Here is a 19,207-nt window from a genome sequence, read left to right as displayed (position 1 = left end):
TCGCAGTCTTCTATTCAAACTACGATTACTCTGAGGATAATTTATGACCAACAATTAAAATAAACTTTAATATAATTAATTAATTTTAAAATTACTTTAAATATTAATTAATATATTGAGTTATAAGTATACACTGAGAAAAAAAAATTTGTTCAACAAACTAAACACATTTAGTTGTTTGCAGATTTGGTTAATTCAACGAATTTTATTTAATTAAATTTTGAGTTAACTATAAGACATGAGGTGTATTAACTGAATCAGTGTTCCGAATATTTATGTTTAACATAGTGAAAGAAGAATAATATGATCATTATTAATAATATTTGCCATTCTCAATAAATCATAATAGCTGATTATAAACCGCTTAATATTGCCAAATCTCAAATATCATTATTTACGTGTCAGTCGCGATTGCCGCGGGAGAAATATTACCTGTCTAACTGTATGTTACCGCCGCTAGCATCTACGTCTTGCACCGATATGCTTATACTATTCTTGCTGTTAACGAACGGACTGTTGTTCGACATGCACAAGTTTGAACTGAAAAAAAAAAAACATTTTAAATTCATGTTCTCGTATCTCTCTCCATCCGTTGTTTAATTACATATCTTGTCGTTAATTCATAATATCAAATTCCTGTCTTATCACATCGATCTTACCCAGGCGTGCACGCGGGTATTCCAGCGACGCAGAGTATCCTGGCGTTACAGACTCCGTTGCACGATGTTACTTGCGGTGGTTCCGGGCTCAAACTCAGCACGCACACCTGACCGACGTAACCGTCGCTGTTACATACCCAGACATCCTTCGATCCCTGTCCGTTCGCTAACGTCGGCGCCGCGCAAGTAAACTGAAGGCCCGCTCGCGTTTTCCTGATGGGCAAAGGCCCTACGAATTCAGGACACGGTCTCCTGTCAGCTGATAACGCTGTACACAAAATGAGAAAGCACTTGAAATTATCTTGTAAAGTTTATTTTTATTTAATTAATAAAATAAAAGATACAGATTTGAAAATTAATTTGTAAGAATATAGTTTATACTCTCTAAATTCTTTGGAGTGGAATCTTACTCTAAAGAATGAAAATTGAATCAATCAAGAGTAGTTCAATTTTCGATCTTTAAGAGTGAGATTCCACTCTTCAGAGAGTTTCATTCTAAAAGTTTTAGAAAGTACGCATGTTTGTACTTCAATTTTGAACTATCATAAATTACAAAATATTTTGTAATTCGGTTGTGTATTGTTAGAATCGATAATCAATATTTTATTAAACAAAACGTCATATTTATTTTTGAATCATTATTTAACTTTTACATATACCTCTTCATTCATTTAACCTTTCGTTTAATATTTTATTTTTAAAATATTACTTTTGAATAAAAATTCATAAGATACGTAATTGCATGATTAAATCATTTATCTATTTGTAAAATATTCGATGTATCTAAAAATTTATGTTGGTTATATTGCTTCATCGAACGATATAATAAAAGATATTATATTTAGAATATATATTAATACTAATAAATCATTTTATCAGAGATGGCTTTTTTAACATGGAATGTTCGACGTGAAAAGGTAAAACTACTCACCGAGCTTCTGTTTGGCTTCATTAAAGCTCTCCTCCCAACTCGCACGCTTGTCAGGTTTCGCGAACATGACGGATATATTCTCGATCCCAGCTCTACAAACGAAGTATATAAGTGTAATCATAAAAGTGAGTCACATTGCTACCGCGATCGAATCATTATAATTTAGGAATTCCATTTTGAGCACGCGTAATAGAAACGTGATCGAAAACAATTTTCTGAAAATGATCAAAGGATCTCACGATGTTAATCTTGTAATATTAACTTGTAATGAAACGCTTTTCCATTAATACCTCGTCAAACTTATTTATCGTCAAATTCATTTATCGTCATCAATTTCCTTCAATGACTATTACACATAAATTGTAAAATAATAAAAATGTAAACATTATAAACTTGTATATTTTCTGTAGCAAGAATTTTTACTCTATGTTGCAAAGACTGTACTTTTACTTTATCTTGGCATATGCAGCAATTAAGGATTCGAGCATAGTCGCAAGCACTACTTTAGAACTAATTATATCATTGTTTCTCTAAGTTTCTCATTATATATTTCTTTGTCTTGCTTAATTTCCAAGAAACATACATTCACACTTACTGAGTATTGAGTGTAAGTTCCAAGCAAGCCAACTGCGAATGCGCCGCGTTTCTTTCTGCCAATTGCCGCTGGGCCTGACTTAGCATATCCTTGATAAGGTCTTCCAACTGTTGCTTGGCACCATGCAAAGTTATGGCGAGTTCCTGCAGCTGAGTCAACTTTGTACAGTCTTCTCGGAGATAGTCCACTTCGCGCGCCATTCGCCTTAAATTTTCGTCTTTGGCTGGAAATGATATTAGGGTAGTCTCAAGTTCGAACGATGAGTAAGATACTAAATTTGTGTCTCTACGATACCTTTCATTACTTCGAGATCATCCAGTGAGATTCGCATCAACATTTTATACTTATTTGCGTCAAGCAGACCGACCAGACTGTTCGGACACGTGCTTCTGTGAATTTTTATCTTTCTTGTATTTTTATTGACATACAAATTTTCTATTTACCTTATATTCATGCATAAAAATTAAAAACTATTTATCTTGTAAAAAATCATATAATACGTAGATCATTTACAAATTAGTTTAAGAGAGCTTTAAATAAATGTTTGGTAATCTAACAAAATATCTTTACACTTTATGTATTAAACTTTTTTTTATTAAAATGCTAGATGAAATAAGCTCAATTTAAATAAATAAATTCTCAAAAATATTTATTTTGTCACACTGTTAAGTAGAATATTATAACAATTGCACTGTCTTTGTTATTAAAATATATTTTAGATTAAATTTGCTTACGTTGACGGTTTTCTTATTGTGCCGCTTCTGCGCTTGATGCTGGTGATGACGAGAAGATCGGAGAATAAAAATAAAGCCCGTTCCTTCCGTGTGCCCTGATTCGATGCTATGGTGACCAGATCGTGTCGGACGAAAGCTCTACGGCAAAGAAAGCGGACAACGTGTCACACGATGAATTCGATGAATCTTTTTGTCGCGTCGTGGCCAGTTTCCGCTACAGCACGCATCATTATCGGTAATCAATACTCCGATTCTGATGGCTAAATAAGTCCAGTGGAAAAACTATGTAACGCGTATGAGACGATTGGCACAGATTGAAAAGCACGCGAAGTAGGACGACGTTTCTGTCACAGCAATAGTCGATAATTTATTGGAAAACGTTATTCAAAATGCTCTATAGAAGCAATACGCATCTTTTTAATTATTTACATTCCTAGTAATCAATTCAAATGACTATTCTATAAGATTTTTGTTACAATAACATATAATAATTTTTACATTTATTCAAATATTATAATATCAATATCATGAATTAATGATATTGTGATAGCACAAATACCTAGTAACTGCAATTATTATTATAGCTTGACTTAACAAAAAATTATGTCGCTTATACTTAATATCTAAAAACAAAGAAAATATGAATGATAAAGTATGACTTTAAAGTATACTCCAATCCAGTTTGTAAATTGAGTGATTGATTTTATAATTTGTAGACTCATTTCCATTCTTTTGTTTTCCGGTACGCTTTAACGAAATTGAGTTTCAACATTCTCCGTCAACGAAAAAATGAGAAAACGATTGGAAATTATCTTCCCGTCGTAATAAATCGCATTATACGATCGTTGTACATAAATTAAAGGTATTACGTTGCAAAATAATCATAAATCAATGCCACATGTCGATTGTAAATCCGAGACCAGTTGTCTTCAGAACTGAACTACCATCCGCATTCCGCGATTAGTGTAAAAATTACAAACTAATATCAGTTTGCTGATTATTATTACCTGTCGTTCGTTACGATACCGGCGAGACCTTCGACAAGGGCCTGGACCTCCCTCAACGTCGTCTGCTGCTGTTCCCATTCGAGCGATTCCCTTTCCGTGCAGTTGATCTTTACAACTAGCTCGTGTACTTCTTTCTGCGCAGCCTGCAGCAACTCGTAATCAGGATGTGTCGGATCCGTGTGTTTTAGCAATCTCTGGATCAACAGTTCGTACCGCGGGATTTTCTGTACTGGTTTGATCAGCAGCTGGTCCAGTCCCAGCTTACCCTTGTGCTCGCGTTCCATTGTCTAATCATAACAAAGTGTGATTTATCTTTCATTGTCTAATCATAACAAAATGTAATCTACCTTCTGGGAACTTTTTGTAATTTACTTCGAGTAAATTTAAAATGAGTTAAACTAAGCAATAATAGTTATTAGATTCTGTATATAGTCACAATAATCTCATAATGATCCAATCGAAATCTTACATAACGATATAAAGAATTTAATTTTTTTAAATAAAATGTAATGTCGCTTTTGAAGAAAAAGCATTTTGAAGAAATATATTATATATTACATGCGTATATCAGACTTATAAGCTCTCTATGTCATGAATAACAAAAATAACTTACAATTAGCGAAATCACTAATTTTTATGTGCTCTTGGATAGAACAAAGTCGTATTAAGTTATAAAATGTCATGACTCATTTGATATTTAAAAATGAACGTATAAGTGTCAAATAAGGTCAGCATGATATTCTTATAATATTATTGTGATTTCAGTGTTCTATTTAAATTCTATTACAAGATCAACAATGATTAAGTACAATGATAATTTCGAGCTTGACAGTTTAAGCACGTTTAGTGTTTAAAACGGTCGATACTTCGTAAGCCCCGAGACGCAAGTTGCCAAGTCGAAGATACATCCAGCCTCATGGGAATCTAAGCGGTAAGTAGACGACGGTGACACCGGCAGTCAAGTAACAAGTTAATTATATCGATAAAATTATGAAAGGTCAGGTTTGATCGCGACGCTTTAAGAAGCGACGTGGAATGAAAAAGTTTCGTATTTAATAATAACTGTCGCGTTATGAAGAGAGAAAGATATATATATATATATATATATGTGTGTATATGTATATAAAGAGTCACAACGGATAGAATGTGCAGCGTACCTCGAGAAATCGTGCGAAGGCCGGCTTCGCTTGGCACGTTGTTTTTATCGCCTTCCTCGCAGACTTCCAATTGTCCAGAAACAGAGTGTATGTCTCCAGCACCACCGGCTTCGTGAACTACAAAGCGACACGAACTCTTTATATATCTTTGCATTACCGGTGAAAATGTATATCATGCACGAAACGCAATTCTTAAAAAAAAAGTGTTATTTAAAATAAAAATATTCAACTATTGCTTAATCTTTCGTCAAGTTAAGGATGTATTATGGAAATTATATTTGAATAAAAGTTTACATAAAATAAATATTATTTAAATAGATTCGTGTACTCAATGTTCGATTTTTAATTAAATATATTTCTCTCTCATTATTTCATCTAAAATATTTGAGATTCAGATTATTTTGCAATATATATATTTTGCTAAAAGATTTACCTCAAAAATGTAAGTACGGCACATTTCTTGTTTATTTTTAAATAATCAATAAAAAGCTTAAATCCATGATACAACATGTTGTACAAATGCAGGGTGCGCAAAATTCGGAGATAAGAATTTGTTGAACTTAACTTTATCCTCTCTATTAAATAATAATAAAATAAATTCGAAGTTACGCAAAATTGATTCTGTCAAAATTTTTTCTGTCTATAATACTTATTAATTGCGCGCCAAATTCCAATACGCTAGAATTAATTCACGATGACCATGCTCGAAACAGAAACGACTTGCGTCTCACGTTGTATTTTACTTTTTAGAGAAAATCCTGAAATATCACAGCATCGCGGAACAATCGCTGTAAATTTATACATGGTGCACGGAAAAAATGCGGAACGCAAATAAATATGTTTTCAAAGATAAAAATATTCCGTGTTTATGTAAGGGGTGGTATGGCCGCGACGTTGGTCGATTTATTAACGTGGATCGAATAGAAGAACGCGCCGCGAATTAACTGTACGGTGTCTGTCGATTCTGCTGGCGTCCTGGGAATCTTAACGGCAAAGGAAAACGAACACTGTTGCGCGTGTAATTTATTACGTGTCCGGCTAAAGATATTTGTGCACCTAGTAACAATGTGAACTTACCACATCGAGGAAGACATCGCCGATCGTCTGCCTGAGTTCCCAGGTGTCCAGTCGCCTACGTAACTCCTCCAAGAATATCTCGTGATGACTGAGAAGCGCAGGGATCTAAAATGCGCAAGTATTTCCCTTGGACAACTTTATTTTTGATTAATAGAGATGCAATCAAATAACACTTCACACGAGATCAGGCCAGAAATGTAAGAATCGATTAAAACGTGAATCTAACAGTAGAGAACTGACTATTATGTCTGAATTTATTATTATAATATTTTCACTATAAACGTATATATAATTTATATTGTAAATGCATGAACTGGAAATTGTAAAAATTTATACAAAAATATTATTAGGACTAAGATTTTCTTTGGCAATCTATATCTATCTTCGTTTTCTTTTATCAATTTTTACTTGTTATTGTTTATATTAAAAAGTAAAAGACAGATAACAAGAGAAGTAATATAATTTTAGCTCAATTTTTATGCTGCTTTTACATTTTATAATATCCTGTTAATAACATTTTTTATCTTCAATAAAGTATAATTTATATAAAAAATGTATAAATTGAAAATTATAAAAATTCACACAAAGTATTATTACAAACAAAAATTCTCTTTGACCGTCTATTGTTCTTTTCGTTTATTTCTATCAATTTTATTTATTATTGTTTACATTAAAAAATAAAAGACGTATGATATATCATATAATATAATAAACTGCACTCGCATATCCTAATTATATTATCTAATAATAATGCCTACATATATTCCAGTATTATATACAAATATACAAATATCAATATTTTATGTGCAAGAAATTTAAGCTCTTCTCCAATAAATGTCTATAACAATGAATTATTATAATGATCTCTACTACTTTTTGAAACAATTCATTAATAATTAACAATTTGTACATATAACAATTTGTTAATTAATCATTGATTAATTAATTTTAAATGAATTTTAAAAAATTGAGCAGTCAATGGTGTTCACTATTCGCGCGAGATCGATCAACTTCATGGTTAGATTTTAGTCTTAAATCTTTGGTCAGTCGAGAGATCGTAAAGCCCTCCTTCCGTCTATATACAACTCGACGCAGCATTTAAAACATAACCCTGCGAAGAGAGAGGAGTTCCTTGGTTCCGCGGAACTTTCCGGATGTTGAATTATAACCCGTCGACGAGGCATGGATTTATGCACACGGAATAAGTGCGACGTACATACTTTTAACGACGAAAATACGAAAATAGTCTCACTTATATCTTATATCACATTTACCTGATAAAATATCTCATCGACTGTTGCGGCATCCACCAGACCGGCATTTTCGGGGCTTTTTAGGGGCTGTAAATATTTCTGAAACATATTAAAAATATTGTGTTTATGATACTTTTCTCAAATGTGTGACAATAATCTCTTCATCTATTAAGGTGAAAATATATTATAATTAAGTTAAAAATATTGTTAATATATTTAAAAAAGAATCCTCTGTTTTTTTTAATTAACAGTATTGTTACTTTTAAGTAAACAAAGAAATTTATATATTAAATTGTCTGCAGTTATTCGCAAACGGAACAGGATTACTTAACTCTCAATAATTTTTATTTTTTTAGCTTTGCTATTACTTAAGCTTAAGAGGGTCTACATTATATCAAAAAGTGTTTGCACGCGTATTCTCAGCAGACCTTCGGGCTCAATTTCGTGTCCTTCAAGCCGAAGGAGATTCTGTAAGCTTTAGATGCTAGAATTTCAATGCCGCGAGAAATGAATTCAATTCAATTAACGCCAACGCGTTGATACCGTAATCCACCGCGGCAAAAAATATTTCCCGCGGTTTATTTGTACGCTGATAGCTCCTTTCCTATTATTTTTCTAGGTCGCTTCGATGACGTAAAAAATGCGGAGCCCCCAAGGCCACTGTTAAATAATCAGCAAACGTGCCGACAACGGTTCCCGTTGTGCGGTAGCCGCGTTGTTTATAAAATATGACAATCAAACCGGTCGTACACACCGTTACGGTGACGCTTAAATTTCGGCGTAACGCTGGATAAAAATCGCCTAGGATGACTTTTGAAGAAACCAGCACGCCCTATTTTGGAAGCGTAAATAGTAGACAGAGAGAACAAGTTCTTACTTTAATCCTATTAAATGTGACCAGATAACTGACTATTATCGATAGCGATTTAAAATTGTTATTATTATAATATAATTTGTCCATTTTGATAAAGAATGAATGTTCCTATAGTCTAACTTTATTAAATTTGAATCCCTTAGAGGAGAAACAATTTGTTCAACATGCATTGTAATTTTTTCATATATAATCCTTTTTATTTTAAAAAGAGAAATTTTAAAAACTTTATTTCTTTAATTAAAAAAATTATATTATTATATTATATTGTTATTACTATCAGATTAATAAATTGTAATGTAAATTAAAATATAAATATAAGAATGTATCAACAAAATTTGAAAAGTAATCTTTATATATAACATATATAAATATTAACATATATATATATATATATATATATATTTACACATATATATATATATATTTATCTATATTTTGTATATAAAAGTATTACAAAAGATGTTTTTCATTCAGGATGAAAAATGAAATTTTGAAGACTTATATATATGAATCCATAATTATTATTATAAAATGATTATTGATAATAGACAAATTGATATCCGTAATAATGATAGGCATCCTCTTATCATAAAGTACCTATTATAGTAACCTGATAAAATATCTAGTAATAACTTTTAGATAATATATATGTACATATCAACTTTAATTCAATAATTATATCGCATTGCGAACATACAAATAACGTAATTAGTTAAAACAAAAATCGGTCTTATCATTTCTGCAATCAATGTTTGTCTAGATAGCTTTTATTAAAGCGCCGACAGCAATCTGTGCAATTGTACAGGCGCACGTTGCACGTAATGTGACTTGCGTCTCACACGTGTTCCGACGTATTTCCGGTCACGAGCGACTCATACATGTGCTCGAAAAAGTTCCATAAATTTCGATCAATTCAATAAAAAGCAACAAAAAATGAAAAATATTTTTTACTATTAAATTACTTTTTATTATTAAAATCTTAAAAATTAGATATATACGTATTAATAAGCTAGTTAAAATTTATGTTATGTAATAAGAAAGAACAATGAACCACGTCGGTTGTTCTTGTGTTTAATATATTTTTTAACAAATTCGATCACTCTACAGATTACAAAATTGTACAAATTTTTTTATTAGAATATTTAATAAATTTAAGTTAATTCTCTATATAAGTTTCAGCATGCATAAAGCCATCCTCAATGGTAAAACAAAAAAAAAATACTGTACAATTCAGATACGATTAAAATTTTTAATTGTAACGCTGTATTACATAATGTATTCAGTAAACATCAATGATGATATAATCTAAAGACACGATAGTGTCTCGGCGCTAAGCATGATAATACAATAACGTAACAGTGACATAAAATCACATCAACGTTATAATGTCCTGCTCAACAATGTAACTGTTACAACTTGTACAATATGTATCATATTATATTTATATTATTGAGTGAAAAAAGGTATAATATATATATATTTTTGTTTGTTAGTATATACCAGATAAACGGAGAAATATTTACAAATATTTACGTCAAAGTTTGTATATTAAAAATTACACATTTATGTAACAAAATTCTATTCTTTTTGTAAATATTAATATTTCCAAATGTCTGAATGCAAATTGCAATCAATTTTTAAAAAATCATGAAATCCATGAGACTATAACAATAAAAAGTAAAAAACATTTTCAGCTTTTAATTTTAATGAAGTTGAAATCAAGAAGTAAAAGAAGTGACAAGCAAACTGAATGCAAACTGAAATTGTTTGTATGTGGAATATCCATGTGGGAAATCGGATTTAAATGAGATAAAAGAATATCATTATCATTCCGCGATAGCGAAGCGGTACCTTGACATACAGAGTCGCCTTGTGCAATTCATTGAATAATCAGTTTCGTGATTCGCCCTTCAGCGGATATTAGATGTATTGTGCCATTAAACAAAATATTCGACCAAGGACGCAAGCGCATGTTGAAAATCAGATTATATGTACAACGCAACCTTGCATAGGGTGGGCCTGACGCCTGTTGCATTTAATGCGTCGTTCACTGCTGATTCTCTTTTGCGAATTTTTCATATTTCAAACATAAAAATGTACACCCACTTACCACGTTTTATTATCTATATCAGTTTTATGCAAATTATTAATTTGCGATTGTATCACATTAAATCAATTAGACCCGTCTTCCAGAATTTATTGTAAAAGCGATATGATCATAAAATTTTCATCGTATAAATGTTATAATTTCAAATTTTATTATATTAATTTATTTTAATTATATCATACCTTTATATTAATTAATAATGTTGACCAAATAAACTCATATCTTTATATATACATAAATTTTCCGTAATTTTCTTAATACATTATAAATCTTTTACCATAAAATAGTTTGAGAAACATTGACTTAAATAATGACTTTTATTATCAAAATCACATTATCAAAAAATCGAAATATAGAATTTATTAGTAGCACATTGTTTTTTATATAACAATTTCTCAATCTTGAAAATAGGGACGACGATACGTTTTTAATCGCGTCTTTTGTAATATTATGCAAGCGCATAAACCGACTGTTTCCCGTAACTATTCGTCGCAAATTTCGTCCGGTATTCAAACCTATTTCCGGTGTTTAACGAAAAGCGATTATGAAGTCGGGAGTGGAAATTTAATGAAAACAACATGCCTAACGTACAACAACGACGTACTTAGATCGAACGAGCAACAGCTCGCTGAAGCGAAGATGTTGTTCAATCAAAGCGAATAAACGAGCGGGGGTGTGTTTGTTTACAAGACGCAAGGACGAATCGCAGTTCCGACATACGACGGTGTAGCTCCGTTTCTTTCAACGTAGCGACTTGAGAGATCGATCGACTCTCTTGACCATTCTAATTTCTTTTAAAAAAAGTTAATTTGCCTATATTTAATCTTTTCCTTCTTACAAGTAAAGTCTCGGAAGTTGAGAAAAATTATACGATTACTAACATCAAAGATTGAAAAAAAAAAATATTAAAAAATGTAAAGGTACTACATTCTAAAAACTAAGTTAAATTCTAAGGAGAAATGAGCAGCAGATCATTGTTATACAAGTTAGAGAAATAATTAGAATTTTAATTAAACAAAACATATTTTTTTAGGATTTTGATTTTTTTGTTTACTAAAGTACTGCATTTTACAAAAAATCGATCTCTCATCAAATTCAATTCAATCAATAAATACTTACATTGACTAGTATTTGTAGCGCCTCCACGTAGGATCGTTCTGTATCGTAAAGTTCCACAACCACGTGAGTCCTCGTGTCCTGCAACGCACAGAAGACAATCAGAAAAGATGAGTACTCATTGAGTGACATTACGAGAGAAGGAAACGTTTGACCGAGATGGAGAAAGAGAGGGAGGCGACCGAGCACAGCTGTCATAGCTCGATTATTGCATCGTCTCGTGATGAAGATCGCACGTGCGCTTTTGAAAGATGTACACGTGCGCGCTTCACGTGCGTATGTGAGATGCGTTTGATTATAATCGTTATGTAACATTGACATCAAGCCGCAAGGTATTGAGGCTTGTGTCGGCATTGGGATGCATGTCGACAAGACATCGAAAGACGATGTACTTTAACCCTGAATGACTAATATATATGACATAATAAAGCGCTTTCAATTCACCTCAAAACCCTTCTCAAAAGCATTTTTATCTCTAATCGTTATACCTTTCCTTTTTAGCTGTATTTTTTATATTTATTTTTTTCCCGTGTTTCTAAATCCCACACGTTCTTTAATTTATAAATAAAGATATAAATATTATATTTAACATACTTAATATAGAAAGAGATAAATATTTCTCTTTATATACATATATTTTTTACAAGAATATATTTTATAATTACAATTAAAAATAAGAAAAAAAATATAATTATAAAAAAGAAGAGATCTGACGTATCTGACTTTTAAATGAGACAGTTAAGATTAAAAGTACTTTTGCAGTATAGTACGTCAAAAAGTTTTAACATTTTCTCAAAGTGCTCGGAATGCCTTTTCATTCAGAATTAGCTGTGCCTAGTCTATAAACATCAAAAACAAGAACTACCCACGCGCTCGGAGGTGACGCGTTCGTTATTCTCGCTATCCACCGATGGCTGACTGACGAGCTTGTGATCAGCGTCCATTGTCATCCACGTAGGCCACCTGTACTGAGATTTCGTAAGCATTGACACCCTCCACTTGCATAGTAATCCGAGCGACCGCGCGGAAAGTGCGTAGTTTCGCAATCTTCCGAAAGCAATACACCGCGAAGCGCGTCCAGTTGTAGAATATACACTCGCGTTTCGTGCGTTTCCGGTCTCTCACTTTAATCTATTCCGCTTGGCGGAAACGCCGGGGCGAAACCAAAGTAGCGCTCTTAAGCTTCCGCACGTAAAAGCTGCACTCAAACGTTTTATTCTTGGACTCTTCCTACGAACTTCAAGTCGATCGTGTTCGAACACTTCTCGACTCGGTAAACTGTATCGATAAAGCAACAATTAATATCTATAATTTATTTATCTTTGCTCTCAAGTTTTATAAATCTCGTAAATAATATAAGCAAAATAAAATAAAGCCTTTACTACGTATTTCTCATCTTCAATTGAAATAATTAATGATGTAACTCTTCCCAGAAAGTTATCGTAAAAAGAAGTTTGATATTCCAAATGACTATCGATCCTTGTGACTAACATTGCAAAGCCACATGTTTCCATCCCGTCCATTTCTCTATATATATATTTCTATCTCTATTCATATTTAACATAAGATTCCTGAGAAAATTAATAGTAAATTCCGGGAAATTTTTACGATGAAAAGCATTTCCAAGAAACCAATGCAAAAAATAAAATACATAATGAAAACAAAAATGCTTATATTCTCAATCTGTATCGACTATCACGATATTCTTCGAGAATCTTTTTATCATGTATCATTTCTTTATTTTTTAATTGCGAAAATATATGAAAATACATTTTCGCGAAATTTCCAACAATGTCAGTTTTCAGAGAAAACCCACATTAAAAGAGAGAACAAAATACACTTTGAACCTGAACATTAATCACCGCGAACGATCGGTATAACGAAAGTTGCGCAAGTTTCAGCTCGAGATAAAAGAGCTTGGCTGTCCATCGGCACTCGTATCTGAAACGTGCGTCGTATCTGAAACCGGTGCGCGTGTCAGAGAGAGAAAAAAAAAGCTGTGTGTCTCTCGGCGTGTCTGTACGCCTACTCTCGATACGCTCGGACAGGGTCTCTTTAAAAGCTCGTGGGAATTTGCACGCGGAGCTTTCGCGCCTCCGGACGATCGCGCGTCGAACGCGTCATGTATGAGCCGACCGGCCGTTCGTTATATTTAGCATCGTGACTAAAGACCCCCCGCTTCATCCCCTGAGCTTGCAAGCTCATCCGCGCTGCTCTTTCTCTCCCTCTCTCTTTTTCACGTTCCGATCTTTCTTCGTTCTATCGGGTTGGACTCACTTACAGAATCAATAATGACCCCTTGATCCCGCACGAGCATAATCATCCGTTGCGCGATCGCTTAATTACGTGAGTTTCCCTTTGCTAATTAGTCGTACAGTTAGATCACAAACACTCGGCGTTTATCCCTACATCTGAGCTTTCATCTTTCAGAAAGTGCGTAATGTAAGATTTTTCAACAGAAAAGCTTTACGCGTGACAAATTGTCTAACGAAATAAATGCTCCTTCTTTTCTGTGTACAATTTATATTATTTATTAAAATAAAAAATAAAGACATTTTAACGCGTTTGTATTCCATCATTTCCCGTAAAAGAAAAATAAATTATCTAATAGCACATTGCTAATAGACAGTTGCAATTGATTTTATTACGTGACTGTAATTCTATTATATAAGGCGATGTTCTATTATGCAAGCATTTAGTTTTATGCCACTATGCGTACACGTAATAGATACCGCCAGACGAAACAGTTTAATTGTTAATCAACGTTTTTTTGTGGTAATTAAGCGCTTGAAATCTGATAGACCAATGTTTTGCTTTTTAATTAGAATAAATTATACACTCAATGTCGTTGATAATCGCACTGAAAAGAATACTAAATTTTAATAAATATTTGTTCAAATGAATATTTACTAAATATAAACATATATTTATTTGATACAAAAATCATTAATTTAATTACTATCATTTTTGAAACTATCATTTTTTTATTGAATAAACATTTATTTACTATAATTGTTTACTTACAGTATTCAAAGAAATACATATTAAAATTTATTTAATTTTTTTCACTGCATGAAAGAATAAATTGCGGAATATCTATTTGTTTCATTATTATGTAAAACATCGATCGGCTTTAATAAACAACATGTTACTTTAAATAAATTTAAGAAATAGATTCATGTAAAGAGATTTCGTTGCAATTCATTTGTGGAATTTCGAAATGATTCAACGAGATAAGGTCAGAGATAAATGTTCTCGCGATGTAGTCATGATATAGAGAAAAGGAAACGCACATTTCCTGAAACTGAAACGTGTCGAAGAAGAAAAATCACGACCCCGACATTCGGACGCAATGTTTTGACAATTCTTCGATCGATTTGCATGACAAGTTCTAAGTTGGTTTCAAAGAAATATATATCATAATTAGAATAGCGCAAGAAACAAGAAATCTTGATGTAAACACAAAATATAAAAATATAAGAGATCTTGAAATGCACGAAAAATTGAATAAAGCTCGTCTGACAAAGGGACCACAGCTAATTCGAGCGTAGCTTTCCAGTGACATAAAGTGATCGACATTATTTGATTAACTCTTAGATACGTGCACGGAATAATTAAGAAATTTCCACAAAAACACTCAACAACTGTAGAAAAAAATCATTATATTACATTTTATCCTTTCATATTTTAATAATATTTCCTATAGTATATAATATATAATATAATAGACTACAATTATCTATTATTCTTTTTATAGCACTAAATATAATAGCAAATATAATAAAAGTACAATCATTTCCTAAAGAAAGTATTAGGTAATTTAGATAGAAAAGAGTATTAAAAATTTTAGAATGAAATTAAGTAACACGTATAATTACGTTATAAACTATTAAAAATTCAGAAAGTTTTACGAATTAAATTTTAGCGATGAAAAAATGCAAGCCTTATTCTGTTTTTATAAATAGACTTCAATATAATAAAATATTAATTTTTTACATTAGTTGTATCGTAAGAAGAGAACTTATTGGAAGTCACAGAAATTTGAAAGAAAAAAATTGTATGGCAATCGATCGCTCAATATAACGAAGTATATTAAACGTCTGATCATTAAGAGCTTGGCCGCGCGCGTGCAACCGTGTTTAAACGAGTTGAAAAACGTTCACTTACTTACAGGTACTTATCCGTACGCCTTCATGTCGCTTTAGAGTGCCACGCGATCGCAAGTAAACACTTTCAACGTAAGTTTGCACGAGGCTCGAATGAAATTACAACCTGTTACGCATGACGGAGGCGTCGCGACGCGCCTGTAATTGCACCCGGTCGCCCGCGTTACTTCAATTCTCGTCAAAAAGAGAAAGAAAGTGAAAGAGAGAGAAAGAGAAAATAAAAAAGAATCGTAAATCGAAGCGGAGCGATACCTGAACTATGTTTGACAGCCATGTCTCATGTATGCACAATTCTGGCTATGGTTATTTTAACCTAACGAAACAAACGGATGGCACAAGATGATATAACGCCGCACAAGCAAATCGAGGGATGATATAACGCAAAACGATTACATTGATCAAGGATTCGATTCGAACGAGGTAATCGTCGCTTCTGTTCTCGAGTAACAATGGATGTATTGTCGATTCCTAACAAACGCGCCAGACTTGTTTTATTTCCTCTTCCCGCCGAATTTTCCATCGCATATAAATATAAAATGCTGATAACTTTGCGATTCACCGATATTTTCAGAGTATACTCTTATTTGCGAAAGGATTGTTTATTTAATGCGAGAAGTGTATTATTTAACTTCACACAATTTGTGCTTAAAGCTTTATTGCGTAATATTATAGCAAGCTGTATCTGACAGAAGTGTTATTTTATCATCAAAAAGAAATGTACGGTATCTATTAATTTTTTTGTAAGCCAAATCGTTTATTTCTGTAACTTTGAAACATTTAATTCGATGGCAATGCAATTCACCTTTCTAATCTCATCATGTTGCACAGAATAAATGGCGCGCGAAATAAAGGTCGCTAAAACATTTCCCGTGAGACATTTATTATTAAACTAAAGCTTTTTTGTAACAAATAATTCTGAATTCTCTTTCCATACAATCGAATAACACATCTAATCTCAATTACTCACGAGCTTGGATGATTTGAGATTAACATCGAGAGATTGCTTCTCGACGTATAAAGCATACATCGAACCTTTCGCGCGACGTGCCGACGGAATCGCGTAGACCGAAACACTCGCGATAATCGGTCCCGTGTTATCTGCTAGCTACCTGTCGTAGCATCACATCGTGCAGATTATTATTATCGATTTATCGAGATTTTTTTATAGCTCGAGGGACAAAAAAAAAGGTCTAGAAACCGTTCTGCAAGAATAATATTTTCTTATACGCACGTCCGATTTATCGAGCACGATATTGGGATCGAGAGTGATCGCGGTGCGAAATAGCGATTTCCGCGTGCTGTCCTACCGCAGCTTTTCCGCGAGGAGCAACAGTTAGACGCGGCGTTACGCCTGAAACTGGCGACCCGTCGCACAGCTACCAGGAAGCTGATCGATGTCCAAGAGAATAGCGGCGGTGGAGAGGACGGAAGCCGGGCGTCACAGGACGCCGGCGCGTACTTTTCACGTGGATTACACGCGCTCCGTCGCCGTATCCTGCATCACCGCCACCATCCTTCCCCTCCTACGACCTTGTCCTACGAGAAAATGAGACGCGACCTTGCATTGAAGCGCCAGGTTAAGCCTTTCGTTACTGTGCAACAGGTCCTTAATGCCGGATTTCGGCGGAAATCGTTACTGATCGTTATTGTTCCAAAATTAATGTTACTAAAAATTAATTTTAAACATTAATATATTAATTTTTAATCGTTTTAACTTATGGATGGATTTATAATTTTTATTATTTATCTATTGTTTTATTTATTACTACTACGTGTTTGTTTAACCTGAATGTAAGCTCTTTGTCTTGTTTTATTGGTCTCACAAGTGGAGAGAGACCAATGTGATTGTATCGTGCATCAAGCTCGTGTTAGTATTTATATATCTAACCATAATAAAACAAAACAAAATCAAAATAAAGCAAGCAATTTAAAGTATCAAACGTAATGTTTATTTAAAAGTATAAAAATTCACATTTAATTAAACTGAATGTTTTGTGTTACAAAGAACTCTTCATCAACAATATCGAAAAAATTACAATGAAAATCAATAATATAAATGCGCTATTGAAGAAAAGAATAATAAACTGATATGACACATTTGAAAAAAAAATGTAATATAATGGATCAACGAACACATCTCTCTCCATTTATAAGATCAATGAAACAAAATATAGGCCGATATTTATTCATAGTTTGTTTTTATTTTAAGACCATCTTAAATTATACTTAATAAATTAATAAATTTAAAAACCAATTTCGGCTATAAAGCCAATCCAGGTTGGACAAACACATAATAATAATAAATAGAACAATAAATAGATAAATAATAAAAATTGTATATCCATCGTGAGAGTTAAAATAGTTAAAAATTAATTTATTTCCAAAATTAATTTTTTATTGTTACGTGTAACACGGAGAGATTAAATAGGTTAAATTAATAGGCCTCCCCTATATTCTTAGTCGAGTAATATATTCGATCTCAATTATGCAGGAATACGTCGAAGTAATCAAGACGCAATACGGCCTGATGTGATCTGTTACCATCGCATTATACCGCTATAACTATCTGTAATATCTATATTTATTATTTATTTACAGATAATATTTACACCAATATTTTTTTCTTGGGATCAGGATAGAGAGATTACACTTTACGATATATGTTTCGTGCTGTAAAAACTGTAAAAGATGAGAAGATATCACCTTGCATCGTGAAACTTCTCTTTAGAGACTTCTCTTTCTGTATACCATTGGAGATATCAATAAAATTCGTGATTTGCTTAATTTATTTTTCGCGACTTATGACTATTTCTATCAATGTAAATTCTCCGGTAGTACATGGTACATATACATTTCTTAAACATTAGATACATTTAGAAGACGTATATAAAACGTATATGAATCAATAAATGCTACCTGGGTTAACTTTAACTGGTTCAACTTACTCTTCGTCTTTTTCTAATTCTTAAACTAGAAAAAGATGAGAAGTTAGTAGAACCGCGATTAAAATTAAAAGAAAAAGGCACTATTTCTCTTTTAAAAAATTGTAAATTATTAACAGAATTACCGTATATTTAATTAAAATTAAATATTGCAAAAATTTCGAGAATGTTCACAGTTTATGCCATGCTTGAAATTAAAGCTTACCGCTTAACCTGAATGATCGTCGGTCGCATTTAAATTTAAGTCGCACGTTTGCCGGCAGACGCGGTTCGATTTTACGACGATGTTCGACCGGGACTACGGCTCTCAAGTCGTTCGCGCGTAACCGTACATTTTGTTCTTTCAAATAACAGATCTAATTCATAGCCGAGCGGCATTCTGGCCCGTAAACTCGCTCCAAGGTGCGCTCGCTCACACGCTCGCGACCGCGAGCGCGTCCCCGCGCTGGACTCACGCCCGAATAAACTCGTCCACGTGAAGATTCCGTTAAAGAAGTTGAACGTACGATTTATGCAAGCCGAGCGTGCGAGAACAATGACCGGCTGGCTACGTCGTTTCACGGAGACGCGCGATTTTTGTGTTTTAACC

General features: G+C 32.9%; 1 protein-coding gene across 3 annotated transcripts in view; it reads right to left on the bottom strand.

The window, feature by feature from the left end:
* The window catches only part of LOC105152470 (rho guanine nucleotide exchange factor 17), a 59,922-nt gene that overhangs the window by 8,197 nt on the left and 32,518 nt on the right, over nucleotides 1–19,207 (bottom strand). For all 3 annotated transcript variants that reach the window (XM_011066800.2, XM_011066799.2, XM_011066797.2), the window contains exons 9-19: nucleotides 11,514–11,591; nucleotides 7,435–7,512; nucleotides 6,161–6,265; nucleotides 5,084–5,200; nucleotides 3,927–4,213; nucleotides 2,920–3,057; nucleotides 2,480–2,574; nucleotides 2,186–2,408; nucleotides 1,591–1,682; nucleotides 660–927; nucleotides 433–540 (exon numbers count right to left, since the gene is read on the bottom strand). In XM_011066800.2, coding sequence (XP_011065102.2) covers nucleotides 433–540; nucleotides 660–927; nucleotides 1,591–1,682; nucleotides 2,186–2,408; nucleotides 2,480–2,574; nucleotides 2,920–3,057; nucleotides 3,927–4,213; nucleotides 5,084–5,200; nucleotides 6,161–6,265; nucleotides 7,435–7,512; nucleotides 11,514–11,591 — 1,589 coding nt within the window. The remainder of the gene's footprint in view (nucleotides 1–432; nucleotides 541–659; nucleotides 928–1,590; nucleotides 1,683–2,185; nucleotides 2,409–2,479; nucleotides 2,575–2,919; nucleotides 3,058–3,926; nucleotides 4,214–5,083; nucleotides 5,201–6,160; nucleotides 6,266–7,434; nucleotides 7,513–11,513; nucleotides 11,592–19,207) is intronic.

The sequence above is a fragment of the Acromyrmex echinatior genome, chromosome 4 (genome assembly GCF_024713525.1).
Source record: "Acromyrmex echinatior isolate Ae372 chromosome 4, ASM2471352v2, whole genome shotgun sequence".
In the NCBI taxonomy this organism is placed as follows: domain Eukaryota; kingdom Metazoa; phylum Arthropoda; class Insecta; order Hymenoptera; family Formicidae; genus Acromyrmex; species Acromyrmex echinatior.
The sequence above is the reverse complement of the archived record's forward strand: the minus strand, read 5'-3'. Positions and strand labels throughout refer to the sequence as shown.